Here is an 11,484-nt window from a genome sequence, read left to right as displayed (position 1 = left end):
TCATATTCTGATAGTGTCCACTTACTACTAATTTTTTATGTGATACTATCAAATTTTGTCTACTTACTTAACGTATTCTAATAGTGTAAAAGGTCAGAGCCAATAAAATTGTGATATGTGTCATATTTAAGTCAGTGTTACATTAATGAAATTTGTTAAATTAGTGAACGAAATTTGACTGTAGGGATTAAATTGTTTTGTTGGTATACCTCAGGAACCTCTAAGTTCAATTTTGATACTACATAAAGCTAATTGTAAATCAAGTAAACCATATGAACTAATTTTGTATTTTTCAATTTTCCTTCTTTTGAAATTAATTTGTTAGTTTTATATATTTATATTTTCATATATATATATTTATTTATTTATTTTAATGAGAGTGACACCTATAAATTATTTTACATATCACAAAAAACGAATTTAGACAAACCACTAGAATTATTTTGCATTTATCCTTTAATACTATTTTCGGTTGGGGTGGACTCATTTTGTCTGAAGCGTGATAATCTATAAAAACAAAAAAGTAAGAAATAATTTGACAGAAAGAACCCGAAGAACAGAAGCAAGTGACCGAAGACCCGTGACCCTAAGTCGCGAATTCACCTCACATATTCCCAAACACCCCAAATCCCAATTGCTCACCTTGTGCTGTGCTCCCTCTTCTCCAGAACACACCGAGGATGAACCATAATCAGCAATCAAGTGATGGTATCCACGAAGATGACGCTGCGCTCTCCGATTTCCTCGCATCCTTAATGGATTACACTCCCACGGTTAGTTTTTTCTCTTTTCCCAGAAAATCTGCCTTTTTGTTTTTTCTGGAAAATCCACCCATAACCGCTTTTAGATGCATCTGGAGAATTAATCTTTTGGTTTTTCCTTGCTTGTATGGGATTTCGCTTTCAGATTCCAGACGAGTTGGTGGAGCATTACTTAGCCAAGAGCGGGTTCCAATGTCCCGACGTTCGACTGTAGGTACTTTTTGTTCATCGTTTTATCTTTTTTATTTATTTTTATTTTTATTTTTATTTTTTCAAAATAGACTCGGTAACCTGCAAAGAGAGAAATTGCAGTTTACATCGACAAGAGGAAATTCAAAAAAAAAAAAAGAAAAAAGAAAAAAAGATCGTTTACATGCCATATTCTTGTTCTTGGTCACATAGGCTGTTTTGTGGTAGGGAAGAAAAAAGCATGAATGCCTTTTGTTTATTGTTCTGGGTTCTTGATGTTTTTCCGGATGTTAATATTTTCACTAAAGAGTTTGAATGATGGTGTAGTCAATACTCAATACAGGCTTATGCGGTCAATCTGTTCACTATGACTTGGTTCTCTTAGATCAGGTGTGCAGATAAACTCATAAAATATAAGTAGTAACAGGAAACCTGTATCTTCTTACGCTGTCTTAGTGAATGTAATTCAGCTAGGGAATTTTTTAAGGTATGAAAATTGTGTTACTCAGTTAGGATGACCTCTTTCTGCCTGTGCCCTTCTTCTTTCGTGCTAGTCTTTTGAGTGGCATTGCCCCCCTTAATTTTTATTTTTTGGCTACAAGGTTAAGTTAACTGATTCAAGGTTTTGTAGTGGAGTCTTGATTGACTTTGATAAAAAGCACTCTTTCCAATTTGCCTACCGATTATTGTCTCTTTTCTTTATTCCAATGGGTGTGGAACAGGATTGAAAAGCTTCAGAGGGATTTTTTATGAGATGGAATGGGTGATTTAGTGAATTGGTTGAGAATTTGTACTCTGTTGAAACCAGGTGATTTGGGGATTAGAAACCTGATTCAGTTTAATTGTGCTCTATTAGGAAAATGATTATGGCGTTATGCTACGGAGAGGGAGGCTTTGTGGAGATTGGTGATGGAATCTAAATATGATAGTTTAAGGGAAGGTCGGTGTTCTAAGGAGGTAACGGGGCCATTCGGAGTGGGAGTGTGGAAATATATAAGGAGGGGGGAGGGTGCAAACTTTTTCAAAATTTGTTAGATACGAGGTGGATGGTGGGTCAAAGGCAAATTTGGCATGATGTGTAGTGTGGGGACCAACCCTTGAAGATATCTTATCCAGACTTGAATAGTATTGCACGTTGCTAGGACGCGTGGGTGATAGATCATATGTAGTTCCGAAATGGGAGTATTCGATGGAATTTTTTTTTTACCAGATCCGTACATGATTGGGAGGTGGATTTGGTTTCCTTTTTTCTTGGAAATGTTATATTCTCTCAGTGTAAGGCAAGGAGATGTGAATAGAATGTATTGGATCCTTTCCAAAAGGAGCAAGTTTGAAGTGAGCTCATATTATCATGTGTTAAGCAAACCTTCGAGATTAACGTTCTTTGTCTGGATGACGACGTTAGGGAAAATATTGAATTTGGATAACATGAGAAAGAGGAATGTTATTGTGGTAGATTGATGTTGTATGTGCAAGAAGAGTGGGGAGTCTATTGAACCTCATCTGCTTTATTGTGAAGTAGCAAGAGATTTATGGAGTTTGCTTTTCAATTTGTTTGGTGTTGTATGGGTTGTGCCTGGAAGGGTGAGAGAGTTGTTGGTGAGTTGAGGAGGTCAGGTGTGACATTGTAACATTTTGGAAGTTTGGAGGGTGGCCCCTTTGTGTATAATATAGTGTATTTGGAAAGAGCGAAATGCAAGGAGCTTTGAAGAGCAAGATACTTCGGTAGTAGAGCTGAAAAAGATCATGTTCAATTTCCTTTACACATGGGATAGCATCACATAATAATTTGTTTTGTTTTTTGTTTGTTTTTTTTTTCCTGAGCTTTTGGACGTTTGTTCTTCTTTTTCTCCTTAAACATGGTTCTCTTGTATGCTTCCTTTGTAATATTGCTGTGTCCCTTTGCTCTTTGATATTGAGATTGAATTACTTATAGAAAAAGCTCTTGTAGAGGAAATAAGATATCTTGGATATGTTCTATTCTCATTCATGTGGCTTTTTGTGAAAAAGTAAAAGTTTTAAATAACTTTTTTGATTTTTGATTTTTTTGTAGGAAATTGTGATTGTTTTAAATGGAATTTTGTTTCAAAAACACCCAACGTAAAATCGTGTTTTGAAAAAGCGATTTCAAAAGTACAATACGTCCCTAAACAGTTATGAAAATGCTGTATCTTACAGTTTTATTTAATTTTTTTTTTTACAAAAGCTCCTTCATTCATGATCATCAACAATGGATAATTAAAATGCTTGTCTGTGATGGGGTTGACAATTTCCAGTGTTCATTCTTGAGTGTATTCATAATTTGATATCATTTACCTTTTGAGCTGAAATTTAGAAGCTAATAAACGAATATTATCTTGTGAAATTGGATTTTGTAGCCCGTGGGAGTTAGTGTAGGCCTTAAGCTCACATCTTCTTACAGGGAAAGAAAAAGGATATCTGATGTTTTATTTCTTCTATTCTTTTCTTATTTTTATTTTTTGTTGCTATTTACTATCTAATTAAATTTTATTTTGCTTTATATTTTCAGAATTAGGCTGGTAGCTGTTGCTACACAGAAGTTTGTGGCTGAGGTTGCAACCGATGCCCTACAGTATGCTTCTGAACTCATGTCGTTTTATCATATATGCACACACATCATATATGTACACATAGACACATGCAGATACACCAAAATACATGCAGGTGCATAATTCAGACGTTTTCTATGGTTTCAGAGTATAGACTGCAATGCAACAAGTGTTTAAGGTTTTGAAAGAGAGGCATAGGGGTGGGAGTGAAAGTTGGTGAAGTTTTGTACTTTTCATAAATACGTTTACGCTTTTACGCAAACAAAACCAGTAATTGCTGATGTGTAAGGGGAATATGGGCTTAGCATTCTGCAGTTATTTGCTGAACACTTGGCTTCCTATACCTCAATAAGGCTACTCAAAGTTTGCGTTGGATGTTTAAAAAACTAATGGAACAATAGCATATCCTTCCACTAAAATTGGCTGGAAAAGTGTTTTTTTTTTTTTTTGAAGATTGCATTCAAATGTTTGAGAGTCTGAATATATGTGGTCGGTGATCGGGTAATAGAAACCAATCTGTGAGCCAGCTTGCTTGGATTTATAGTGCAAACTTAAGTATGGTATTTTAGAGCATAGAAGCCTTGCGAGTTGCGACACATATGCTGTGGCCTCCGATATGTGTATGTTTTGGGTTAGTTTGGATCCTACCTTGATGTGAATTTGATCTTCAGTTTTTTTTTCATTTTATGGTGAAAGAACCTAAGGAACGGTTCTACCCCCATAACAAGCACACAAACAATAAATATGGAAAACAAAATGAAGTACTTGACAAAAAACCATCACCACAATAACACAAGTATTTTGGTTACAGGGCGGAAAATTCCTTTTAGCACATCAAAGGTAAAAAAAAAAAAAAAACTCCAAGGCAGTTAAACGCTAGAAATCACTGCAGGAAGATTCAAAATATAGACATAGAAACTCAACAACTTCTTTGTGATTCTAAAGACTCAATAAGGCAACAAGCTCCACACTTGTCTCCATGCTAGCCAATCTTCTTCATCTCCATTTCCTCCCTGACTCATCGGTAACTCTTTACAGTTGAAGGATGTGTATGGTATGATTTGAAGGAATCAGAAATCCAAGTAGAGAAAGTTACAAGCTTTTTAATGAACCTTACTTGGATAAACAAGGTTGAAGGGAGATTAACCTCTAGAAAGCTTCTAGGCAACACAAAGAGCTATTCTTCCTTGCTTCAAGTAGTGGAGAACGTTACCTATTTATATGCCACAATCTAAGGTCTCTTTGAAACGGATAAAGTTTGGATTTTTAACTTCAGTAACTGCAGCAACGTTAGAACGATTATATTTCGTAAGAACGAACTAGGTTTCATTGCTAACTCTCTGGCATTGCAGCATTTTGTCAGAATGTTTACCTGATTTTGTTATGATGAAACATACTGACTTCAATTTCGTTAGTAACTTCTTTTGACGTTCTTCTGACGAAATACACCGACTTCAATTTCGTCAGTACCTTCTGACGAAATACACTATGAGCCATTTCGTCATTACCTTCATCTGACATCCTTCTGAGTTTTTGATGAAACACATTGACTTGATTTTCGTCAGAATGTACATATGAAGAATTTACAAAAATGTGACCAAATTGAACAATTTAAAAGAACAATTTTGGATCACCGAATGAAGCTAATATCTATGACCTAAACTATGGGTCGTCCTCAAATTTGCACTCCTTAGTGCTTGCTTTTCTACTTTGTAAGATGCTTAATGTCATTCATTGTCTAATATAGGCAGTGCAAGGCAAGACAGACAACTGTAGTCAAGGACAAAAGGGATAAGCAGCAAAAGGTGTGCCAGATCATTTTTTTAATTTTTCTTTATTTTTAATTTTTTATTATTATTATTTTTTTTATCATGATTAATTCTGGCTAGTCTAAGCTTTTTTCTGGGAACAGGATAAGCGCCTAATGTTAACAATGGAGGACCTCTCAAGGGCACTGCATGAGGTAAGCACTGAAGTGTTTTACATTATAATCTTCGCTAGCAGAGTCAAGCTCTTCTCACTATAATTATCTTCTATTCATAAGAAATTTATGTGTGCGTGTTTTGGAGTGGTTGTAGCTCAGTGGTAAATTTGGATGCTAACTTTTGAAATTTGAATTTGAATTCAAGACATGAACTATGGAGATTTGTGAAAAGAATAAGTGTTATAAAATGTTATATAACTAAATTAGATGTTTAAGAGACACAAACATGCATCAGTGCAAAAAGCTATGATTATTGCACGTATTCTTCTAGTGGAACAAGTATGGATTTAAATGTGTTAATTGAGCTGCATAAATTTGGCATGCATGGAAAAAAATATGGGTTTAAATGTAGCAGCATTAATTTGGCATGCATGGAAAAGATATGGGTTTAAATGTGTTAACTGAGCAACATATTTTTCGCATGCTTTCTAGCATTTACATTTTATTGGTAATTAAATGTTATGATTTATTATTTAGTATGTATTACTCCAACCCAAAGGCAAGTGTTGCAATATTCAGATTTAGTACCATTGTTGATATTACACATTTTTTTTTTTAATAAAAAAAGTAAGAAACATAAACAGAGGATGGGTGTGGAGTCTCCCTAATAGGGGTCTTTCTTGTATACTTTCTATTTACTGGGGTTGCGCTCCTCTGCGCTTTATAACGAGATTGGATTACTTATAAAAAGGGAAAGATAGATGTGGAGAATTGTGTTTCAAGTAAATGATGTGATAAATTAGAAGTAAAGAAGCATGACATGCTATCAAATTTAAAGGAGTGATCCAGGTCGTAGAACTGTACAATCTTATGATCTGAATGTCAGAGCGATCTTGGTTGGTTCAAAACCTGCTTCCTGGTGGGATTGTTGTAGGATGGCTTTCCAAGTCGTCGGGCTGTGTCAAATTGCTATCCAAGAACAATCCTAAAGAAATGAAACGTCGATTTAGAACTAGAGAGAGTGATGCTAGAGCTGTTTCAGTGAAGAGGATGTCTGAGAAATGCCATAAAGTTTTTCAGTCAGAACGATCACATTTGCACGTTATTGTAAAGTTTCTCTGGGCTGAAAGGCTGAGGAGAGACTTTCTTTTCTCTTTTCTTGTTTGGTCAGGCATGGCCGTTTGAACCATGTGATTTGGCTATTTGTAGGCCTCTGCATGGCTGCTAAGTTGAGCCTCTTGGTTGGCCTATTTAAACATTGTTGATGCTATCTTGGCCTATTTAAACATTGTTGATGCTATCTAGAGTTATTAGTTCACTTGAGCTCTTTGATTGGCTAGTTCAAAGTTTGTTAAAGTGAACCTAGGAGGGCATTAAGATCCCTAGGGGTTTGTCTTGCTGTCATCTAGTGCATTATGATTAAAGTGGACACCAATGAGTGACGCTGGTGAGGATGAATATGAGTTCTGTAATCCTGGTTTCTGAATGAGCTTCATGGTTGCAACATGTGAAAAGTGATATCCAAGTTGGATTTCTTTTGATGATGTTTTGAGTTACAGTAGAAATTTGTTTTTAAAATTTTTTAATTTTGTTGTGGAAAGTGGCCTTGGTTTTCTTTCTTTCCTGAAGTCTTATGGTTTTGTAGTCAATCAGTTAACTGGTTAATGATTGCATGCCAGCCAGTGTCTAGTGGATTGTCAGACTGAATCGTTCCATGGCAGAATTCAGTGTTTTTAAAAGTGAGCCAGGGTTTTCCAAACAAAGGGAACTAAGAACTAAGCAAAGGGAAATAGAACTCGTATTGAATTCCCTTTCTGGTAGATATATTAGTCGGATGTCTGTATTTTCTTCCTAAGCTGGTTTTGTGACAGAGTGATCTGGAAGCCAGTATGTCAAAAGTTGTTTTTCTTCTGTTGGTGGCTGATAGGTTAAAAGCCATTCAATTAATTTTGAGAGTTGTACCATACCAGTTTTTGTGTCATTTATTATGCAATAACACAGTGGACCATCAATTATTTCATGTTGCTCGAAGGGCAGAGCTACATCCCCCCCCCCCCAACAAACAAAAAATAAATCACATTTTCTATATGAACCCCCGTGTTTGGTTACTTTTCAGTTATCATCGTCCTCAATCTTGAAATTCTAGCTCTGTTCTTATATTTCCTCTTCTCTTGCAATATTTGGATACTGGTTGCATATCACTGTCGGCATTTCTAAGGCACATGGAGGGAGTTTTGAAATTTACTAGCTGTTTGGTTAAGGGTAATGGTTGCATTTAAGTAAAGGGAATCCAGATGCCTGTGGGTATTTGGATTCTGCCCCCCGTGGGTATTTCGAGATTGAGGCAAGCCATAAAGAAGGAATGCGAGGTGAGGCCCATGTCTAAGGGGAAGGTCCAGCTCACATCGCGTTCTTGCTCGAGCGATTTAACTCTAGGCCCATAGGGGTAAAGCTATGTAGGCCCGGGCTTTTGGGAGAGGGGGCCTCTCTTGAGGGTGTGGGCTTCAACCTAAAGGGAGGACCTAACCACCTGCGGGCCTTGGTGCATTCATCCCTACTCCAATTGCGGGGACCCAACCTGCTAAGGTGCGATATAGGGGGCTAGATACAAGTTGGCTTAGGTACTGGCTTCAACCTAATGCCGACCTAGGTCCAAGACTAATATCAAGTGGATCGTCAAACGGGGTGTTGTGAGTTCTCAATCAAGCAAGGGAGTGGGTTTGGGTCCTTCCTGTGTGACAGTTGGTTGCCCGGATGCCACGCCCTGCCCTCAATGTCCATTGTTTTGGAGGCAACCGACAAGGGAGTTAGGATGGTTTGCGGGGATGTTTTTGCAACATTTGCTAGGACCTTTACGTCAATGGTGGTCCTCAATCCTCCAATTGACAACGCCTTCTGCTGGAGCTCCAGTTTGTTTCTCAGACCTTGCCGGCCTTGCTAGCGCAAAGGTGAGGCTTCTAGCTTGTAGTATGATGGGATGTTGGTTGTGGGTTTTTCTCCACATGGTTCTTCTGCTAATGACGGTGCAGACACATCTCCTATTGGAGCTGCAAGGCCAGTGGAATCTCATAAGGTTGTGGATTGGGTGCTAGATATCCGAGATGGGAGGAGAATCCTGGCCCCAGGACTAAATCCTGGGGCACTCCTTCCTTTGCTCGGGGAGAGCTTGGGTGACAGTTTAGGGAAGGAGTAGGAGAACATGCAGGTTCCCTTTCTGGCATGCGGTGATTCTGGATTAGTCTTGGCCAGATGCAGTAGGGTTGAGATGACTCCTTCAAGTTGGTACTCCACCACGGGGATGGGTTGAGTGATAGCATGCCATTGAATGTTCACCCCATTGCAGTAATTGAAGAGCCAATCTTGTTTGTTGTAGAGGATTTTGAATGGGTGGTTCTGATTGTGGGGATTTCTTGTGAGGCGTTTGAGGGTGAGCTTATGGTGTTGCCCATGGCCATTGAAGCAATTGCATTTCAAAATGCTAGTTCATCTAGTCATCTCTCTAGGTTGGTGAACAGAAGGTAGCGTGAATTGAAGAGGTTAGCATGTTTTGATAATTATGGCAATAAGGGAGGCCAGTCCCACTGAGGAAAAGGCAAGGGTAGGGGTATATTGTGCTCTTTATAAAACCAAAGATTTTGTTGTGGAATGTGAGAGGGTTAAATGAGAGGGATAAAAGGCTTTAGGAATCTTCTTAGAGATTGGAGGTGGATGTTGTTTGCTTGCAGGAAACTAAAATAGAGTCTCTAGGATTGTGGTGTGCAGTTGATGGGGTTGTATTCATGTGGATTCGTGTCATTTGGGTTTTGAAGGGGCTTCTGGTGGGATGGTATAGGAGGGTGGTGGAAAAAACTGAGTGTGTGGGGGCTTTCTCTGAAGGTTGTTCCTTTGGAAATGTTGATGATAACTTTGAGTGGGCTTTCGCCGCTGTTTATGGCCCTATTGTTGACAGTGATAGAAGATTGCTATGGGCTGAACTAACTGGGTTGATTAGTTGGTGCAACAGTCCTTGTTTTGGGGGTGATAACATCATCCACTTTCTGAGCGAGAGATCTAGTGGTGCCAGGTTGTCCCTAGCTATATCGGAGTTCTTCGAGTTCTTTTTTGAACAATGGCTTATTTATGGACATCCCTCTTATCGGTGGTGTAATTACACATGGTCTAATAATCAAGATCCTCTAGTGTGGTCCATAATTGCAGGTTTTTTGTTTCACCCCACTGGGAAGCCCACTTTCCTGATGTTTCTCAGAAACAGCTCCCTAGAGTTTTATCAGACTAGTTTCTGTTCTTGCTTTATTGCAATGATGTCATTAGGAGCAGAGGGTACTTTTAAGTTTGAGAATATGTGGTTAAAGTACGAGGGTTTTGTAGAGAAGGTGAAACAATGATGGTTGTTTTATAGTTTTCAAGGTTCCCCTAGGTCTTGGCACGCAAATTAAAAGCTTTGGAGAAGGGCTATACTTCCCAAATGTTTTCTCCAAAATATGGTCCCCAAATGATGCCACAATCCTATGTAATTTATTATTTTGGAAAATGTGTCACTATCTCATGGGATTGTGACACATCATTTGGGGACCATATTTTGGAGAAAACATTTGGTGTAGCATTTCTCAAAGCTTTGAAGCTTGATTCAAAAAAATGGAAGAAGCGAAACAAGGCTCTTTTGGTTGATCTTCACGATCTTAATGTTATTGCAGAAAAAAGATCTCTATTGGATGAGGAAAAGGCAAGGAAAGGCTGAGTTTTATATATATTTTAATTTTATCGGTAGGAGAAAGAGGGATTTGAGCTAGTTACATGTTTTATGAGGATTGTGAGAGAACGGTGGTAGACTTAAAAGCTATTACATGCCACAATACATGAAGTCAATGTTGACATGTATTTTAAAAAATTTAAATAATGTGATAATATGTATACCGTTAGATACACAAACTTTAAATCCGGACTATGAAACGGTTACTCTCAATTTCATTTGGAATTGAGTGGATCCTCGTCCTAAATAAACACCCACAAAAAGATTACATATGCGAACACCCAAGAAAAGAGGCATATTTTATTTCAAGGACATAAGGAATATTATTTTTCCATACTTTGGATACAGTTGTTTGAAAATGATACTAGAATTAATTGAATCGTCACTGCCTGTAATATCTTTCTTGCTGTTTAGAACTGGTCTCCATGTCCTGGTAATTTTAATGCCCTATAATTCAATCCTTTGATTTTTATGTGTACTGATTTTGTTATTATTATCAATTTTTTGTTATCGTAATCTGAAATTGATCCCCTTGGTATTTTCAATGGCAGTATGGCGTGAATGTGAAGCATCAAGAGTATTTTGCTGATAGCCCTTCAACTGGGATGGATCCTGCTTCAAGAGATGAATGAAGTTTTCTAAGTCCTATCTATATATGCTTATGAAAATACTTGCTACATAGCTTGTGATGTTTCCTCTCTTTTGCACTATTTTGGCCAATGGCTGTGTTGACAATTATCTCTCCCTTTACATTGTGAAAAAAAAAAAAAAAAAAACTCCTTTCTGTTTTTCCTTTCTTTATTAATTCTTTTTAATAAGATTACTAGCTGAATTAGAGTAGAGATACAAGTATTTGCAATTAAATCCAGCACTATCCCCGTGAATGGTGCTCTTGTTTTCCAATACATTTAAATTATGATGGAGCATCCACCTATCAACATTGATGGGATTCACCGATATTCGTCTAACTAGTCAGATTACTTGTGGATCGAAACGGTTGAGGAAAATCTACTCAACTGTACAGATAGACATCTTTTAAATTTTGTGCGAATTAAATAACCAAATGGTACAATTTTTTCTTCTTGAAAAGCTCTCATTTCCTTTCATTTATTGTGTAGATGCTCCTGATTCTTTAAATTGAATTTGGACCTGTTTAGGGTAAATACAAACAGATTGATAAGGGTAGATCCAAACAGATCGTTAAGGGTAAATCTAAATACAATTCATTTAGCTAAATGAGTTAAACCCTTAAATCTAAACACAACTTGACTTGTTTGACTTGTTTAATAA

General features: G+C 37.4%; 1 protein-coding gene across 1 annotated transcript; it reads left to right on the top strand.

The window, feature by feature from the left end:
* Positions 1 to 535: 535 nt before the first annotated feature.
* Positions 536 to 11,034, top strand: LOC132184422 (transcription initiation factor TFIID subunit 10). The gene is made up of 6 exons (XM_059598050.1): positions 536 to 773; positions 907 to 971; positions 3,481 to 3,543; positions 5,268 to 5,325; positions 5,433 to 5,483; positions 10,746 to 11,034. Exons 1-6 carry the CDS (start codon positions 681 to 683, stop codon positions 10,824 to 10,826), a joined length of 411 nt encoding a protein of 136 aa, XP_059454033.1. The 5' UTR covers positions 536 to 680; the 3' UTR covers positions 10,827 to 11,034.
* Positions 11,035 to 11,484: the final 450 nt, after the last annotated feature.

This window comes from Corylus avellana, chromosome ca6 (assembly GCF_901000735.1).
Source record: "Corylus avellana chromosome ca6, CavTom2PMs-1.0".
NCBI lineage: Eukaryota > Viridiplantae > Streptophyta > Magnoliopsida > Fagales > Betulaceae > Corylus > Corylus avellana.
This window is presented reverse-complemented; position numbering and strand designations above follow the sequence as displayed.

What these genes read in the sequence shown, in the direction of transcription:
- LOC132184422 (XM_059598050.1), top strand. Translation starts at nt 681, where the DNA reads ATGAACCATAATCAGCAATCAAGTGATGGTATCCACGAAGATGACGCT. An exon ending in TAATGGATTACACTCCCACG is followed by an intron (nt 774 to 906) that starts GTTAGTTTTTTC and finishes TTTCGCTTTCAG; the next exon opens with ATTCCAGACGAGTTGGTGGA. An exon ending in GTTGCAACCGATGCCCTACA is followed by an intron (nt 3,544 to 5,267) that starts GTATGCTTCTGA and finishes TGTCTAATATAG; the next exon opens with GCAGTGCAAGGCAAGACAGA.